At 37.9% G+C, this 20925-nt stretch overlaps 1 protein-coding gene across 1 annotated transcript in view; it reads left to right on the forward strand.

Annotated features, from left to right (window-relative positions):
• Positions 1–20925, forward strand: part of LOC124776913 (filamin-C-like) — a 542943-nt gene that overhangs the window by 383355 nt on the left and 138663 nt on the right. The window contains exon 11 of the mRNA XM_047252124.1: positions 12216–12338. Coding sequence (XP_047108080.1) covers positions 12216–12338 — 123 coding nt within the window. The remainder of the gene's footprint in view (positions 1–12215; positions 12339–20925) is intronic.

Raw genomic sequence — 20925 nt, forward strand, 5'->3', positions numbered from 1 at the left:
ACTTGTATTGTTGATTCCATTCCTTTCTAGTGCATTCAATAGAGGGCCTATATAGTAACAATGCCTTTATATGATACTTCTTGAAAGTCACTTTTACTGGAGATATACATGTCAGTAGTTTCCCATACCTAACTCGTATTATGAGTTAGGTATGGGAAACAATTTTTATTATAATATGGATTACTATTATTAATACTTCACAATCAACTGATCACTCTCATTCTTGACTGATCTTCACACTTGCACTTGCTACAACAAGAACTTTTTACTTATTCATTCTTCAGTCTTAATATTTCTACTTCTGAATGTAAACTAGCTTCCTATTCAAAGAATAGTCCATATTTATAACACTACATATCAAAAGTTCTCTGTACATGAAAACAGTAGATTATTCATCACTTTCCTCGAACAAATACCAGACAGAATAACGTATCGAGATCATTAGAATGGCCGCAACTTTTCTTCTAGGAACGTGTTAGCTATCTATGTGGCAGACAGAAATGTGTAAAATATGATGATGTGGACACACGTGCTACATAGGAAAGTACAACCACTCGATAACTCGATTTGGTCAACTCGACTGACAAAAGTAATGAACGAATACCGTGCGGGTCGACTGGCAAGGGTGGTGCGGGTGGCAATGCGGGCGGCCCTGCAAGAGGGGCCGCATGGCCCACGTGCCCTCCATATGTATCTGCCACTGGCATTGAGGGTGTTAGTGTAGAGTGATGTGGCATTGACAGTGATGAGCAGTCCACCTGGTGGAGAGTCTGTGGAGGAAATTATTGGTGTCTTTTATTTAGGAGGGTAGGTAATGGATAATAAACTGAGGTTGCTGGTTCATGAGAGCAGGAAGATCAGCTTAGGCTCTGGATAAATGTAGGCATTACTGAACCAGCAACTTAAGGTATATTTTTAAAAAAAGGCAAATCTACATTTGTAACATTTGTAGATTAAGAGAAAGCTTTTGGCATTGTTGACTTGACTACATTCATTTAAATTCTGACAGTAGGAGTAAAACACAGTTAGCAAAAGGTCATAAACTACTTGTACAGGAACTAGAATAAAATCTTCTCAGTTTTCAAGCTGCATCACATTGAACAAAACACGCCAGATTTCGATAGCTCTCTCTGCCGTATTATCAGGAGTAAAGAAACAAGCTGCATCACATTGAACAAAACACGCCAGATTTTGATAGCTCTCTCTGCCGTATTATCAGGAGTAAAGAAACACTGATTGCTAGGGCTGGCACAATGTTACACTTGCATTCGTTTTATAACAACATCTGGAACCTTCCAGAGGGGGATGAAGTGTCTCAAGCTGGGTAGATCACAGCTGTTGAGGCCCACCGCAGAGCTACTGATGTCAGGTGGAATGCGGGGGCAGCATCACATTTGAAACTGTCAACCCTGCTTCCGTAGAAGCATTGAGAGTATGTGTTTACTTTTATCTGATATATGGAGCCTACCCTCGTTCCCTGCTTCCTATGTACCCCCGGTCATTGTTACAATTGTTATAGTTTATTCTAATCTCCATTATAAGGGAATCACAATGTCATGATGTAAATTGTATTTCATGTCAGTTTTTCAGATAATGTTCAGCCCAGCCAAGTTCCCAATTTCCCTCTGTTCGATATGTCGATGTGCTCAGTACAACATCTTTCATCAGTAGAACTGGAAGCAATATCAATGTCTCCCTTACTGTACCAATTTTCCCAGAAGACATGTTTCAAATGATGCAATTCAAATTGTAGATGGTCACTTTCAGAAATAATCTTTGCCCTGTGTTCCAATATGTTCAGTGTCACTCTCCTGTGTACGTCATGGTGAAAACCGTGTGCATTCAAGTACCAGTCAGTGTGCATCGGTTTCCTATACACTTCACTCAAGTAAAACATCCAAGAACAGTTTCTTACCATTCCTCTCCACCTCAGCAGTAGATTTAATGTAGGGATAGACACCGTTAATATGATCGATGAACTGCTGCAGTGGATTTTCACCGTGTGGTCATATCAGGAATGTGTCACCTACATTTCTTAGGAAGCAAAATGGATGCAACATCACAGAGTTCAGAGCTTGCTCCACAAAGTGCTCCATGATGTACTTCCTGATCACCAGAAAGAGAGTGGATCCCATTGCTATGCCATATGTTGACTCAACATATTTTTTGTGATAGAAGAAGTACGTTGTCATTAAGCATGGTGTAAATCTTGATGATCCCAGGTGAAAACAGTTCAGCTAAAAGATGTAGTGTTTCTTTTACCGGCACCCTTGTAAAAACTGATACCGATTTCAAACTAACCATTGTGTCATTTTGGACTATGTTAATTTTCCTGAAGGTGTCAACTAATGACTGTGAATGACAATGCTGTTTGCAGTGTCCCAGTTTGTTTGGTAATAACCCTGCCAGATGTTTTGCTGCTCACTAGGTGGACAAACGGTGGGCATAAGAGAGGCACATTTCTCATGTGTCTTCATCAATACATAGGTCCGGTGCATCTGGTGGCACTCAACATTAATTTATTCATCACTTTCTCTGGCATACTAGAGGCGATTAACTCCTTCGCCATCTATCTGATGACGGCCTGTGTTGGATCGTGACTGGCCTTCCAGTACAGATTGTCCCCGCATAAATGTTGCATCTTCAGGTGGTAGTCTTTAGTGTTCAGAACCACAGTGGCATTTCCTTTTTTGGATGGCAAGACAACCGAGTCCTCCTGTCTGGTTAATGTTAGAGTTTGTTGGCTTAGGTAACATCTTGGTAGCCTGACATCCTCAGATGCATAATGTGAGAGAAGCCTAATCCACTGCTCTGTTTCTCTGACAGTATCCAGTATTGGCATACATTTTGGGGAGAAAAATTAGGCATTTTACTCAGTTCTGCAACAATGCTATTGTCCAGTTCTCAGTTGAAAAGATTAAGTGTTGTTTGTGGACCTTGTTGTGCTTGACGTTGACACCTCCACAAGTCAATCTGGCTACATTGTTTAGACAATGTCTTGCACAAACTCAAATGCTGTTGTACTGCTGTAGCTACATCTACCCACTACCATTCAAATGGTGTAAAGTTTTACACCAGAAACAGATGACAGCCAAGTAGGTTTTAGATTTTTGCCATTAACTCGAGCTAATACCTCGTCTGTTGTATCCACGTCAGTACGGTACGACTAGTCTTCATTAAAATTCTGTCTAATGCACCAGTCCAAATGTGATACTCGAGTATTGCAAAGTGATAAACTACATCCTTGTCCCCACAGCTGTATAAGAATGGTAAAGAACTCACCAGATACGAATCCCTTTGCAGCAGTTTTTGTAACAGTCACACCCTGCGCATTGTGTTCTGACTGTAGAGGGAAGATATGTGTCCTCAGTCTTTCACAGTGGCATACCCGAATAAAATCTTTTTGCTTCACAAGTCACATCACTGTGAATAAAACACTCGATCTTTTTATAGCTGACTGCACAATTGATACGAGGAGTAAAGAACCCCCGACTGCCGGGGCTGGTACAGTGTACTGCTCTGTATGATTAAAAATACCTAGACACCCCTATGTAATGCAGAATTGGCCACAAGATGTCACATCAAAAGTTCCCATCAGTTTAAAAGGGTGGGGGGAATATTTTGTCGTCAGTAAAGGAGCAGGGTCGGTCAGGAGAGCTCAGTGACTTCAAATGTGTACTGGTTGTCAGATGTCACCTGAGTAATGAATCCGTGAGGAACATCTCAAACCTTCTAAAGCTGCTTAAGTCAACTGTCAGTAATATGACTGTGAAGTGGAAATGTGAAGGAACGAACACAGCTATACTGATACCAGGAAGGCCTTCATGTGCTGATGGACTAGGACTGCCAGGCATTGCAGAGGGTGGTTGTAAAAAATCACATGAAATCAGTGGAAGGAATCACTTCTGAAATTCAAAGCACTGCCAGCAGTCCCATTAGCACATTGACTATGCTTAGGATGCTAAAAATAATGGAGTTCCTCTTCATAAGCCACACATTTCTGTAGTCAGTTCTAAATGATGCACGAGGTTGTCAAAAGAGTGATGCCACTGGATGTGGATGACTTGATGATGGGATTCTCTGTGGTAGTCCAACAGAACAGTTTTACTTTGGCGGGTGCCTGGAGAAAATTGCTTGCCATCGTGTATAGAGTTGACGGTGAAATAAGAAGCAGCTCGTCTTATGGTGTGGGGTGTCTTTCGTGGTTAGGGTGTTGTCCCTTTATTGTAACTAAGAACATGTTGAATACAGAAGGATGTGAACACATTTTACAGTATTGTGTACTGCCTGTAGTAGAGGAACAGTTCAGAGATGATGATTGTATAAGTATGACAGTGCACCCTGCTATAAAGGAACATCTGTGAGACAAAGCTTTATAGACAATAACATTCCTGAAGTGGAGTGGCCTGCTCAGAGTCCTGACCTAAAACCAATGAAACACTTTTACAATGAGTCAGAACAATGAGTTTGCTGAAGACCCAAACATCTGTGATCACTACTTTTTTTGGTTCAGCTCTTGAAGAATAGGCTGCCTTTCCTCCACGTGCATTCAGACATTCTTAGTGTCTCCAGAAGAGTTCGAGCTGTCGTAAAGATTACGGGTGGACACACTCTGTATTACTGTCCACCGATAGGTGTCCGTATACTATTGACGAGATAATGTAGGTGCGATACGAGCATCTGGAACCTTCCACAGATGGACAGAGAGATGCTCGACGGGGCAGATGAGTTGGGCATCTCGTCGCAGGTCTGAGCATCAGACATTTGTCTTTGCTCTCTTTCGGTATAGGAAGACGTGGTCCTAAATGTGTTAGTACACAGTTTGAATTGTGGCATTCGAGACATGTATTCGGAGAAAATGGATACAGTAAGGTTGAGACTGCTAATGCTTTCAGGTGTCACTGATGAAAGATGTCTATCAGATTGACGGACGAGGACTAGATGGCCGGATCCCTTGTGGGACAGTGATCGACAAGACAGGACGTGTGCTGCAGAGGTTGATATCAGTGTTTCTGCTTACCTACAAGATGTGAGATACGTTACACTCCATTAAAGACAATGTAGGTCTTTGAATTCCTGGCATGTATGTTATCACATGTGAATGCAGTAGCATATACATAGTACAAACTATTTGCACTGTTGCTGACCTTTCTGCCAAGCGCATGTGATGTGCTGAAAAAAGGGACCTTTAGAATTTGACTGCACTTAACATTGCCTGCAAAATGGACATAAAATACCACTTGAAAAGATGAGAATCTTGGCATATGCATCATCATATTTAGATTCTCTTATAAAGGGTGCAGCCAAGATTGGAGTAAACTGCAGGGGTAGGCTCTGTAAATTGAGCAAAGTAGAGACAGATGCCTAACACTTGTAGGGAAGTGGGAGCAACAGTTTCAAATGTGGTGTCAAACCCTCGCACCCCCTCACATCACTGGTCCTGCAGCAGATGAGTGCTGTTGTGAGCTGCCCATCTCAGCTGCCTATCCATTGTCACTTCAGCCCTCTCTCAAATGTCCCAGATGGTGCTTTTGCACTGTGCCAGCCTTTGCACTCAGTGGTTTTGTACTCCTGATGATGGCGGCAGAGACAGCTATCAAAAGCATGAACATTTAATTTGAAGTGACATGCAATGTAGATTAAAAAGATTTTATTCAGGTGTGCCACTGCGAGAGACTCTGAGGATATGTACAGCAACCAGACTTTCATTATAAAGAAGGGAGAAAGATAGGGTTGTAGCTTATCCTCAGTTTTATTCAGTCTGTGTATTAAGAGAGCTGTGAAAAAACAGAGGAGAAATTTAGAAAGAAAATTAGTAAAGCAAGGGTAATAGAATGTAGTCAGATTTAATCATGTGATTTTGAAGGAACTAGATTACTAAATGAGACACTAAGAGAAGTAGATGACTTTTGCCATTTTGGCAGCAAAATTACTGACAATGGCCAAAGTAGAGGATACAAAATGCAGACTGGCAATAGCAAGAGATGCATATCTGTAAAAGGGAAATTTGGTAATATCAGGAAGTCTTTTCTGAAGGTATTGGTTTGTAGTGTAGCCTTTTGTAGAAGAGAAATGTGGACAATGCGTACCTCAGATAAGGAGAAAGTAGATCCATTTTAAATGTCATGATACAAAATAATCTGAAGATGAAATGGATATATCAAATAACTAATGAATAAATACTGGACTGAATTCTGGATTTAAAAAAATTAAGACAAAACTTGACTAAAAGAAGGAATCAGTTTATAGGATGCATCCTGAGGCATCTAGGCAGAATCAGTTTGATAATGGAAGGAAGTGTGGGATTTAAAAGTTGGAGTGGGAGACCAGGGCTTGATTATGGTAAGCAGCTTCAAGAAGATGTGAGTTCCAGTGGTTACACATAGGTGAAGAGCCTTTTACAGGTTAGAATGTGTGGAGAGCTGCATGAAAGTGGTCTTCAGACTGAAGACCATGACAGCAACACACAGATAATTCTAGTTGTTGTTATCTGTGTTATGGCAGTAAGTCGACAGTACATTAAGCAGGGATGCTAAGAAACACAAAAGAAAAGCAGCATGTCTGTTTATAGCTCTTCACATTGTTTGCTTCTTTCCCTTTTTACCTCTTATAATATAACAGATATGAAGGACAGAGTAATCTGCTCAGCTGTGGAGAATAATAGGCACATGCCGGTAGTTTTAAATATATGCTGGCTGTCAGCAGCCATGATTTATATTGGGAGATTACTAATAAAAATTGTTAGAACTCTAGCTGAAGGTAAACTTTTTCATATTCTCATTTTTGGGAATTAATGTGTATCGTAAAGGGAACTAACAGCTTTGAATAAGTGGATTCATAATTTAATGTTAAATCATTTTCTGTGTCCAAAGTACAGCAAACCACAACTTTGATGTCAAGTAATAATTTATCATAAGGGCTTTATATTCATTAAACCTACATTTTATAATGTTCCCTTCCTCACTATTAAATGTTCATGGATTTACAGAAGCAAAACTTATTATGTTGAATTGACTAGTCAAGTGTTGTCAACATTTAAATAATTTTTGAACATTATATTAGCGGATAAATGTTACTTATTTGCAGCGACTGTCTCATTGTCTAGGGTGTCTTTTTTGTTACTATTTATGCTTTCCATTTAATAGGTCTGATGTGTTGCAATCGATTGCTACTGAAACCACACTCTCTATCTTAACATGTCTGAAGCAACTCTAAAGCAACTCTCCACACTATCTGATGCTACTCTAAAGCAACTCTGAAGCTGTCTCATGCTACTCTCGAGCAACTGTACTGTGCTTGGTGCCAAACTTACATTAAATATTACAAATATAGCTTTCATATCGTTCTACAAGGGTATGTAGTTAGTTTAGAATTACCATTAGACAAATTATAAATGCGAAAAGAAATTTATTGACATGAAAACTGAGGCATAATAATATACGAGGGTTGGAACTTTAATAGTGGCAACTATTTATTTACAGCTTGTACAAAATAAATACGTGTTTCAAAGTTTTACTGACCTTCAGAGTAGTCACCAGCACTGTATATAACCAGTTGCCAGTGATGTGGAAGTCGTATACTCTTAGCAGTGCCAGTTGTGTTGACATTTCTAGCAGCATGGTCCATTGCCCGACAAATTTGTAGCAGTTCTGAAGTGAATGCCGTGAAGTGTTTCCTTCAGTTTAGAAATTGAGTTGAACTTACGAGGGCTTAAGTCAGGGGAATGCAGTAGGTGGTATAGACTTAGCAGCCCTATCAGTCAAACAAATCAGTATCAGCTTGCTCTGTACGTGTTTTAGCACTGTCCTGCAAAATGACAGTTAGGTCCTGCAGAAAAGTCTCTAAGCTGGTCATAGGTTGTGTTCCAAAAATGAACAAAAAAATAATCCACTATTTTATTTTACACCAAACCATCCTCCACTTTTTTTTAATTATATGCAGCTATGCCTTTATTTTGTAAGGCAACTTTGAAGATTTTCACAGGGTATTAATACTTTATAGTTGGCAATACCATAATTGGCACATCTAAGCCATTTCCTACCAAAACTAACTATTTCTCATGTCACTGCTATCATCATACAGTTGTAAGCAGTTAATGAGTTGCAATATTATTCCAAACATATAAATTACTGTTCCTAAACTGATTACAAAATTCTTTTTGTTACAATGTCCACCAGTCACACTGTAATTTATTGGAGAATGACAAAAGTTTTTGAGGAAAAAATTTGTGTTTGAAAACTTCATATACTTTTCTCCATACTGATTTACAGGTAACTGATTCAGAAAGCTTATTGGCTACTATTGCTGAGTCTTCATTTGTCCTAAGCAGATCTTATGCTGTTTTGTCTTTTTTAATAGAAGCAACTTTAGTTTTGTCACCATGTGAGCAGTGCTAGATAAGTGATGATTTTGTGGGATTGTGTTACCAGTTTCTACAACATATTGTTCTTCTTTAACAATTGGACTGTGACTAGTTTTTACGTAGTTTGTGATAACTGTAATTCTATTTCCAACAATGTCTAATTTATCATTCACTTTTTAAAACCTGCTTCCATCGCTCTCCTCCATTCTGATATTTGATCTACCAAATTGGAACTTAATTGTTTTTTTATGTAAATATTATTTTCATTTTCCATTTTCAAGTTGGCAATTTGTGTGTCCAGTCCTCTCACTTTCTTTGAGATTAAATTTAAACTAACCCCCTATCTTCTTTCTTACCTATCCACAGCAATGTCACCTCTATTGTCAGACAGATACTGACAAGTATTTGAACCCCCCACCCCTTTCCCACATAATTTGACCTTTGGATTGTAACATTTTAATTTTATGCAGAAACATATTTCCCCATAGCACTGTAGTTTTTGTGTAAATTGTGCTTATCTTATATTTTCATCCATTGACTCTGGTTATGATTTGTTTCATTTTTCTTGGTTTTCATTTACTCGTAGTCTGTGTACACTTAAGGTTCCATTTCACTTTTCCCACTTGCACCATTACTTCATCATATCCACAATTTATGTTTCTTTGGCCCATAATATGCAGAAAAAGTTATTTGGTATCAACATTTTTCATATTCTTTTCTGAAATGAGAACACTATCAATATTCCAGCTGATACTGTTTTAATCACAGACAAGCATTCACATATAATGTTCCCTTCCTTACTTTTAAATGACCCTTGATATACAGACATAAAATTTATTTAGCTGAATTGCCTATCCTAGTGTCGTCAATGTGACAACAACACTAGGACAGGTTGTGAGTTGTGCTTGGCTGCCTCAGTCGGTAGAGCACTTGCCCGCAAAAGTCAAAGGTCCCATGTTGGAATCTTAGTCCGGCACACAGTTTTAATCTGCCAGAAAGCTTCAATGTTTAAATAGTTTTTAGAGGGAATAAACATTATATTAGCAGATAAATGTTACTTATCTTGCTATGCCTATCTCATCTAGTGAGTCTTTTTTATTCCTGTTTATGCTTTCCAGTTAATAGGTCCAAGGTGTTGCAATATGAAGCCACTGGAATATTGTTACTTTTTTATCATCATATCAGTTTATATTTACATTCTTGACACATTTTCTATGACACTAGTTGATAAGTAAGTACATTGTGCAACATTTCTACACAAGACAAAGACTGTAATTTCTCAGATTGTCACATGGATCAAACTCAAGAGCTACTGAATCCACACTCTCAATCTTAACATGTCTGAATCAACTCGAAAGCAACCCTCAACACTATTGACACTACTCTAAAGCAACTCTGAGCTATCTCATACTACTCTTAAGTAACTGTAACATGCTTCATGCCAAAATTACGTTATGTATTATGAACATAGCTTCCAGATCTTTCCAGAACAGGATGTAGTCAGTTTAGAATTATTTTAAATGTCTCAACCGAAATTTCTTTTCAGATTTAAATTGCATAATTTTTTGTAAAAGTAGTTATTCATAATTATTCATAAGAAGCTTTATGCGCCTAAAGGTCAAGGCAAAGCTTACTAATTTCAACAATCTCAGAAGCAGCAGCTCTCGTTTTTTTTTTTTTTTTTTTTTTTTTTTTTTTTTTTTTTTTTTTTTTTTTTTTTTTTTTTGACTTTATTGTCAGTAGTAAAACTAGAAAAATTATGAATGAAAACAAAAAAAAATTGTACATAGTTGAATTTTTGAAATCTACATACGTATAGTAGGTTTGGAAAATAACATTATTAAGATGACATGCTTCTTGTTGGATGCAAATCTGGAGCCTCCCCTGAAAGCTTTGCACAGCTGCCTACTACATTTCACTCAAAGCAGCTTCAACATCTGGATTAATGGGCATTTTCAAGTCTGTGTCTGGGTTGTTCACATACACTCTCAATTTTGGTATCCCTACAAAAAGAAGCGACAAATCAATATGTGATTTATTCGTCTCATTACATACAATTTTCAACTTATTTGATTTGATGTACAGGAGACATGTTAAGATTTACAAAAAGAAACTTTTTTCTCTTTTTTAAGAGAAATACAAAAGTTTACATTATGTTTTACATTTCTAAGTCACAGCTACACAAATACATAAAATAATATATGTAATACAATCCGTGTGTTCAGACTGTGAAGCTGTCCTCAATGGATTCTTTGACAGAATAAAAACACTTTTCCACCAGAAGAGTAAAGAGCATCCTTTTCAGTGAACCAAGCTCCATCTTAAATATATTACTGCCTTTTATTTTATTGAAACTTTTTAACCCCATGTACTCTGGCATTTGGGCATAAAGTTTTAAACAATGTGTTGGAAGTTTGAAATTATCTCTGTGGCGAGTGCTGTAGTTGTGGTCAAAACGGAAAGTGTCTAGTGTATGTTGATTTTTATATAAGAACACCACCACTTCATATATGTAAAGTGAAGGGACAGATTTTTTAACAGTGGTCGACATGATTCCCATTTTTTTGCAACAAACATGTTTCTAATTACTTTCTTTTGTAATACCAGGAGCCTAGTGACATTTGCTAAATTTTCCCAGAAGATTATGCCATGACGAATAACTGACTCAAAGTAGCAGTGATGAACTATCTTTCTGGTATCCATGTTTGTGGCACCTGACAAAATGCACATTGCAAATGCCAAGCTGTTCAGTTTATTTGCTAAGTAATCTATGTGTACCTTCCAATTAAAATTTTTATCAAGATTTAGGAAGAGCATCATTGAATAACGAAATGGTATGTTGAGGAAACATTCATTGAACTGCTTCTGTGGATGATCTTGCCATGTAATCTGTGGTACTATAGTGTTGAAACCACATTTCCATGACGTTCACATGATGCCTTTCCATTTCTACATGCAGGATTTCGATCTAGTGTGCAGATGTCACATTAATTGCAATTCCCCCCTCTTCAAAAAAGTGGGGATTGACAGTCTCTATGTTAGTGATACTTTTACTTTTGAACTTTGGAAAGGTTTTTATTGTAGCTCTCATGGGTTTTCTGATGCCCATTATTGCCAGTTCTATACATTAATGTAGCCATCCACATAGATGTGGGCTTCCTTGCTCATCATTGTTAGAAATGATGTCCATTATGTCATAATATTCTGTGTGTTGCACAAAAAATGGATGATCATTATTTTGTATGAATGAAATTTGAGATCATCATGTAAGGTGTGATGAAGCGAATGATGTTACGTACCCAGTGTTACAGCCTGTTGCCTAATGGATCATTTCAGACTAATGAAAACTGCTTTTCTCACTCTGTCTACATTGCTCCAGAGTTTGGACATGTTGAACTGGGACCAGCAAATCATTGTTCTTAAAAAACTGGTCGACACCAAACAAGTAATACTCTATGCTGCATGGTGACTGAAACTGCCTTGTCTCTGCTGTCTGCAAGAGGTCGCCCAAGATCAATACTCCCACTCCCTGCTGAGTATTAATGGTTTAAAAATCACTATTTTCCTCTGCTCCATCGTGTATAATTACTATTGCAGTGAGGATGAAAATGAGTCTTCGTCTTAATTATTAATTTGAAGAACTTGAAATGAAAATGTAAGTTTGTCTAAAAGAGAAAACATGATAACTATAGAAAAATTTGACTGTAATTGCTTATTCAGTACACATTCAAGGAAAAACTGCAATCTTGAGGAACATCTGCAAGCTTTCATCTTAAGACAAGTTATTACTTTTTTTTTTAGTTACCAAAATACCATATTTATTTAAGATCTACTTATCAATATTTTCATGCAGGATCTCCATTTACTTTGCGTGTTGGAAGTCAGAGATCAAGAGACAAATCTATTTCTCCAACTGTGCACCACCATAGTTCCAATGTACAGCAAGACTCCTGGAAAGAACGAAGTATTCGACATGGTAAGTAATTAGGTTACCGGAGTATATACTGTACTTCCAGAGAGCAAATCCTCAGATAATTCCACCTCCAGCTATCTATTAACATTTTCTAATGAATGTGAGTTACATTATCACCAACATCCTATTCTCTGACCTCGAGACAAGATGCTCCACTGATCCACTGACCTTCCCTCAGGAATCCTAGCTCGAATGTATCTCTTACTGCAAATGTCCATTTCTCTTAATATGCATAATGTTTTGTTGTTTAAGAGGGGGGAGGGGGGGGGGGGGAAACTTCCGGTATTAGGATTTACTGATGTCACCTTGTAACCACACTCACCACACTCAAGTCAAGATCTGAAAGCAGAGTCATCAGTGAAATACATCACTTACCACTGAAAGCTCATTCCTTATGTTCATGGAACAGAACTATATTCCTGGGTGGAGAGTATAGCTGTTTATACGAACATCAAATATTCCGGAATCCAGCTATTTATACAAAAGTGATTATTCCGGAATATACAAACAGGTTTCAAGAACCTTCCAGAAATGTTAAACACTAGGTAAGAAATAATTGCTGGTGGTTGGGTTTCAACTGACAAGCCACAGTAACCAGTTAGCAATGCTAACCACTGTGCTATGCTGCGTCTATGCCAGCCAGGATGCAAATTTGCTCCATCTTGTGGAGAAATAGTGACCTGCTGTATCAGAACTTCTCATTGGAGACAACTACAGCACTCTAAATCTGGATCTTGTCAATGGTCTTTCATGTAGATACTAGTGTTCTATTTGTTTTGTAAATAAAACTGTCTTTTCTTGCTGCAACTTAATTTATTTTTCCCAGACACATTTCACCTTTTTCTTGATCTAAGGCATCTTCAATGGGATCTATAACGATACAGTTTGTTTTTTAGATTATCAAACAGTTCACATCAAGTTTTGTATGTAAATAAGTAAATACTTACGGTTTGCTCTGATCTGCAGTTTCTCTCATCTGGTCTGGAGACCGCACTACCATTTTATTTCTGAAACATAAGCAGAATTTTCAATTCCGAACTTTTTCACACTGTTCACCATGTTGTTTCTTCTTTTTTGTGGTGTGCTATTATTCTTTTGCCATTAGATATAGCTATTTGTTCGAACACTGTGCTTTTAACAATGCAAGTATTGCTACTTCATTATGTTTTTCCTCCTCTTCGGTTTGTTTACCTGAATGTTGCCAACCTAATAAAGTATACATTCGAAACCACCTTCTATTCATGATGTTCATAACTCTGTGTGTGTGTGTGTGTGTGTGTGTGTGTGTGTGTGTGTGTGTGTGTGAACTAGGGGAGGCGGTTGTTTTGGTGGTTTGAGTTGAGAGTGTTGACTATGAATGTAATAACTGTTAGAGAGTGGTTGAAATCTTTGGTGACAGCTGATTTGACTTTTGGTTTCAATGTTGTATGGAGGGATTCATGGATAAGTGAGTGAAAGGGTGTTGGGTGATAGTATTATGGTATTTGGTGGTATTATTATTATTATTATTATTATTATTATTATTATATTAGATATCATCTTTGTGAGTGTTATTCAATTATTTTATCTATTTGTGTAAACAATGAATTGTTTGGCATGTGTACTTGATCATTCAATAGGTTTTCCTTTCTGCTTTAGTTTTCTGTATGTGATAGTTTTCTTGCAGGATTAGGAGGTGTTTTTTATTGTTTATTCTAATTATTTTCATGTCTTCTTCTCCATTGGCTGGTTTGTCATTATATTCTCTTAGGTGTTCTGCAAATGTGGAATGGTTTCTCCCATATTTCCAGGTTCTCATGTGTTCATTGTATCTGACATAAAATGTCCTGCTTCTTTGTCCTATGTATTTGCCTTCACAAATGTTACACTGTAGCACAAAACTACTGTGACAAATTTTTTGAAAAGAAATAATTGTAAAATATGTGTTATTGTCTAGGTTGAGAATAATTAGAACACAGAAGTTGTGTCTCAATTAACTTCCACAATTATTTATTATGTTAACATATATATGTTAACAAGCATCTGATTTCTAGCAAATCCAAGTCAAGAATCAGTCAAAAATTGTCTTGGAAAATACTTCTAATATTTTGCTAAAACTGCAAGAAAAAAGAAGTCGAACAGCAACTTTATAATTCTTGCACATAACTCTCTGGGATTCATCAGTGTCTGTGATTCACAGTTCACTGGAACCCTTAAAATATTTTTGATCTACTGCAACTGCCAGTATTTTGCCAGCAAGGGGATGAAAGGTGGTATCATGAAGTTCCTGATCAACAGTATTTGAGCCAATGTTGTGGATTTAATTTCAGACCTCTCTGTTGTATCTCACAAAGTGAGAGCATGTGACAGCAGCTGCCTCGGTGCTATTCGATAGCACCAGGGCACCTGTGGGCACCAGGTTTCACCCTCCCTTCTCTCACCGTCAGCACACAACTCAAACGTAACACTGTACTGTCCATGCATCCTAAACACTCACCTACACTCTGCAAATACACATGTGACACATCTCTCACATATCCACAAGGAAAGCCAATGTGTGCAGAGGAAGAACATGCTTTCCAACTGGCAGTTGAACCCCCCTACCTCCCTACCTCAATGTCATATGACATTGACATTTTTTTTATCCACTTTACCTTTTCTTTTATCTGCAGAATACTTGAGGCCGTGTAAAGTGAATCTTCCTTTCAACTTAGAATTATGTGTGTTAAAGGCATGGTTGCTCTATTTGGGTGGACCAAAATTCAAATTATTGTCTCTCTATTCATATTGAGGTTTAGTATGGTTTCCCTAAATCATTTAAAATGAAGGCTACAATGATTCCTGCCTCATGGTTTGAGTTTGTGCTCTGTCTCTAGTGACCTTGTTGTTGATGGGCCTTTAAATAGCAATAATCTTCCCTTTCTTCTGCTAAGTAATAGGATATATTTTGTAATTTTACATCTCTACCACTCTTAATAGATTTCTTTGATGTGTCGTGACCCAAAATTGTGTTGCTGTAAAAGCATGATTGGAAGTGCTCAACGCATATAACAAAGTAGTTCTAATGTTTATTACTAAGAGTAAGCAGGTTGAGCTTCATTCCAGCTTTATCTCATCACTGTGTGTCACTGTATTGCTGTAAAAGATAGAGGAATATTTTTTTGGTCAAAAAGATATTTCACAACTTTATAATATCTTAAGTCAACAAAATATAATAGGATTTTTGTACTGATAGTTTTTACAATCCACAGCCTTAAAGAATTGGATAAATAGCACAAAACTAAAACATTGTATGCAAGCATATTTTGCTTCTTTCAACTGCGATTAATAGAAATGTAGCTTACAGAAAGCTTGTTTTATGCAAATAAAATTAAAATAGGCTTATTTTCCATCTGCCAATTTCTGTTTTTATTATTTCAAACTGCCTAATATGAGGCAGCATTACCCATCAAGATCTCTTAAATAGCATGGGTTCTGATCCTATGTTTGCAATATTACAGAACTAAAAAAATTCTTTGTAATTAAAATATATTCATTTTATTTGCAGAGTATTTAGTTTTAACAGAACTATCAGTTTTACTGTAAGGTACCATAAGCCATAGTTCTATGCTGATGCTTTATATTGAAATTTTAAAAGAAATTTGATTGGTGTCAAAAGTGTGTAGTGTTACTGATGGATTTAAAACTACAGTCCTGAAATAATTTATACATAAAAAATTTCAGAGCATTAAACATAAAGCATTACAGAGAATTTCCTAGATTAACAAATATATTTTAATAAAGGGAGATAGCCTAGTTAAAAAATTTAGGTGTGTAGCCTGTTTTTCCTTTTCTACTAACCTGCATAAATGGAACTCTATAAGAGCCAGGCTGAGAGTAGCACCATCATGCCAAATTCAGCTCTGCCAATGCGTGGTGAACCACCACAGCAGATGTGTGGTGAAGCATTCTCTACCTATAGCAAAACATACGTTGATCTTTCAAAATTTCATAATATTTACTATGTGCAGAATCATTTTGTTCATTGAACAGTTCTCCCAGATTTTTATCCAGTGAGCTTAACCCTCAATTTATTCTAGAACATTCAGATTCAAACTCTTTGGGATTGTGTACGTTATTTTCATTCATTAGCATGCTCTTTGCAGTTCACGTTTGTTGTTTATTATGTATATTCCAAATGCTGTTCTGTTATCGTGCCCACAGTGTTCTTTATAATAGATCTTAAAAGTTTCAGCCCACATTAGCCTGTGTAATATTTATTACCCACCTGCACATTTGATTTTATACACACTGAAATTATTGTATTGGTTGCCTGGAAAAAATATAGCTGTAGCATATTGGAATGAAGAGCAAATTGCATACAGATTAAGGCATGAGCGGAGTGTGGCACAAAAGAACCAATTTAATAATTCTGGTGTTTATAAAATAAAGTGTGCAGACTGTAGGATATATTATATATGCCAAAGGAGGTAAAAGTGAGATCCAGTTTGCAGAACATTGTGAGCACAATAATAGGAAATATTTGGGACCCATATAAAAAATAGCAAAACAAACCATGTTCAATATGAGTACAGAAGGAAATACTGCATAGAGGTCCAAAGAGTTCCGGTAGCCACGAACAGACCAGACCTCATCGATGGTGTCTGTGTTGAGACAGGGATTAGTGATCATAATGTTGTCATTAGGACTATGGTTACAAAAGTTAAATAGTCTGTCAAGAAGGCTAGGAGAGTATTCTTACTAGAAAGAGCAGATAAGCAGTTGTTAGCATCCCACTTAGTAAATGAATTGACTTCATTTACTTCCAGTACGATGGACGTGGAAGAATTATGGGCAAATTTTAAACTCGTTGTAAATCACGCATTGGACAAGTATGTGCTGAAAAAGTGGATTACAGATGGAAAAGACCCACTGTGGTTTAACAGAACAGTTCGGAGAATGCTCAGGAAGCAAAGACAGCTGCACTCGCGGTACAAGAAAGATTGGAAGAAGAGACTAGAGATTCGTGCTGCTGTAAAAAGAGCGATGTGCAAAGCATACAACCACTACCACCGTCATACCTTAGCAAAAGATCTTGCTGAAAACCCAAGGAAATTCTGGTCTTACATAAAATCGGTAAGCAGGTCGAAGGCTTCCATCCAGTCACTCACTGATCAGTCTGGCCTGGCAACGGAAGACAGCAAAACGAAAGCTGAAATTTGCTGTTGGTGGGAGGCTTGCGTGCCTCAATGATACAGATAGCCATACCGTAGGTGCAACCACAACAGAGGGGTATCTGTTGAGAGGCCAGACAAATGTGTGGTTGCTGAAGAGGGGCAGCAGCCTTTTCAGTAGTTGCAGGGGCAACGGTCTGGATGATTCACTGATCTGGCCTTGTAACACTAACCAAAATGGTCTTGCTGTTCTAGTACTGCGAATGGCTGAAAGCAAGGGGAAACTACAGCCATAATTTTTTCCGAGGGCATGCAGCTTTACTGTATGATTAAATGATGATGGCGTCCTCTTGGGTAAAATATTCCGGAGGTAAAATAGTCCCCCATTCAGAATTCCAGGCAGGGACTACTCAAGAGGATGTCATTATCAGGAGAAAGAAAACTGGTGTTCTACGAATCGGAGCATTGAATGTCAGATCCCTTAATTGGGCAGGTACATTAGAAAATTTAAAAAGGGAAATAGATAGGTTAAAGTTAGATATAGTGGGAATTAGTGAAGTTTGGTGGCAGGAGGAACAAGACTTCTGGTCAGGTGAATACAGGGTTATAAATACAAAATCAAATAGGGATAATGCAGGAGTAGCTTTAATAATGATTTGGAAAATAGGGGCACGGGTAAGCTACTACAAACAGCATAGTGAACGCATTATTGTGGCCAAGATAGACATGAAGCCCCCACTTACTACAGTAGTACAAGTTTATATGCCTACTACCTCTGCAGACGATGAAGAAATTGATGAAATGTATGATGAGATAAAAGAAATTGTTCAGGTAGTGAAGGGAGACGAAAATTTAATAGTCATGGGTGACTGAAATTCGAGAGTAGGAAAAGGGAGAGAAGGAAACATAGTAGGTGAATATGGATTGGGGCTAAGAAATGAAAGAGGAAGCCGCCTGGTAGAATTTAGCACAGAGAATAACTTAATCAAAGTCAACACTTGGTTCAAGAATTATGAAAGAAGGTTGTATACATGAAAGAAAACTGGAGATACTAGAAGATATCAGATAGATTATATAATGGTAAGACAGAGATTTAGGAACCAGGTTTTAAATTTTAAGACAATTCCAGGGGCAGATGTGTACTCTGACCACAATCTATTGGTTATGAACTGTAGATTAACACTGAAGAAACTGCAAAAAGGTGGGAATTTAAGGAGATGGGACCTGGATAAACTGAAAGAACCAGAGGTTGTACAGGGTTTCAGGGAGAGCATAAGAGAACAATTGACAGTGATGGGGGAAAGAAATACAGTAGAAGAAGATTGGGTAGCTTTGAGGGATGAAATAGTGAAGGCAGCAGAGGATCAAACAGGTACAGAGACTAGTAGAAACCCTTGGGTAACAGAAGAACTATTGAATTTAATTGATGAAAGGAGAAAATATAAAAATGCAGTAAACGAGGGAAGCAAAAAGGAATACAAACGTCTCAAAAATGAGATGACAGGAAGTGTAAAATGGCTAAGCAGGGACAAATGTAAGGATGTAGAGGCTTATCTCACTAGGGGTAAGATAGATACAGGAAAATTAAAGAGACCCTTGGAGAAAGGAGAACCACTTTGATGGAAACCCAGTTCTAAGCAAAGAAGGGAAAGCAGAAAGGTGGAAGGAGTATATAGAGGGTCTATACAAGGGCGATGTACTTGAGAACAATATTATGGAAATGGAAGAGGATGTAGATGAAGATAAAATGGGAGATATGATACTGGGTGAAGAGTTTGACAGAGCACTGAAAGACCACAGTCGAAACAAGGCCCCCAGAGTAGACAACATTCCATTAGAACTATTGACAGCCTTGGGAGAGCCAGTCCTTTCAAAACTCTACCGTCTGGTGAGCAAGATGTATGGGACAGGCGAAATACCCCCAGACTTCAAGAAGAATATAATAATTCCAATCCCAAAGAAAGCAGGTGCTGACAAATGTGAAAATTACCGAACTGTCAGTTTAATAAGTCACAGCTGCAAAATACTAACGCGAATTCTTTTTAGACGAATGGAAAAACGGGTAGAAACCGACCTCGGGGAGATCAGTTTGGATTCCGTAGAAATGTTGGAACACGTGAAGCAATACTGACCCTACGACTTATCTTAGTAGAAAGATTAAGGAAAGGCAAATCTACGTTCCTAGCATTTTTAGACTCAGAGAAAGCTTTTGACAATGTTGATTGGAATACTCTCCTTCAAATTCTGAAGGTGGCAGGGGTAAAACACAGGGAGCGAAAGGCTATTTACAATTTGTACAGAAACCAGATGGCAATTATAAGAGTCGAGGGGTATGAAAGGAAAGCAGTGGTTGGGAAGGGAGTGAGACAGGGTTGTACCCTATCCCCGATGTTATACAATCTGTATATTGAGCAAGCAGTAAAGGAAACAAAAGAAAAGTTCAGAGTAGGTATTAAAATCCATGGAGAAGAAATAAAAACTTTGAGGTTCGCCGATGACATTATAATTCTGTCAGTGACAGCGAAGGACTTGGAAGAGCAGTTGAACGGAATGGACAGTGTCTTGAAAGGAGGATATAAGATGAACATCAACAAAAGCAAAACAAGGATAATGGAATGTAGTCAAATTAAGTCGGGTGATGCTGAGGGAATTAGATTGGGAAATGAGACACTTAAAGTAGTAAAGGAGTTTTGCTATTTGGGGAGCAAAATAACTGATGATGGTCGAAGTAGAGAGGATATAAAATGTAGACTGGCAATGGCAAGGAAATCGTTTCTGAAGAAGAGAAATTTGTTAACATCAAGTATAGATTTGAGTGTCAGGAAGTCGTTTCTGAAAGTATTTGTATGGAGTGTAGCCATGTACGGAAGTGAAACGTTGACGAAAAATAGTTTAGACAAGAAGAGAATAGAAGCTTTCGAAATGTGGTGCTACAGAAGAATGCTGAAGATTAGATGGGTAGATCACATAACTAATGAGGAGGTATTGAATAGAATTGGGGAGAAGAGGAGCTTGTGGCACAACTTGACTAGAAGAAGGGCTCGGTTGGTAGGACATGTTCTGAGACATTGAGGGATCACCAATTTAGTATTGAAGGGCAGCGTGGAGGGTAAAAATCGAAGAGGGAGACCTAGAGATGAATACACTAATCAGGTTCAGAAGGATGTAGGCTGCAGTAGGTGCTGGGAGATGAAGAAACTTGCACAGGATAGAGTACCATGGAGAGCTGGATCAAACCAGTCTCAGGACTGAAGACCACAACAACAACAACAACAACAACAACAACAGCAACATTTGAGAAATCTTTCATGCAGGAGGATCATACAAACATACCACCATTTGAGTTTCGCACAGATTCCCGTATGGAGGACATAGTGATAGATATCCTTGGGGTTGTGAAGCAGCTGAATGGCTTGAAAATAAATAAATTGCCAGGTCCTGGTGGGATTCCAATTTGG

This window comes from Schistocerca piceifrons, chromosome 2 (genome assembly GCF_021461385.2).
Source record: "Schistocerca piceifrons isolate TAMUIC-IGC-003096 chromosome 2, iqSchPice1.1, whole genome shotgun sequence".
NCBI classification, from domain to species: Eukaryota; Metazoa; Arthropoda; class Insecta; order Orthoptera; family Acrididae; genus Schistocerca; species Schistocerca piceifrons.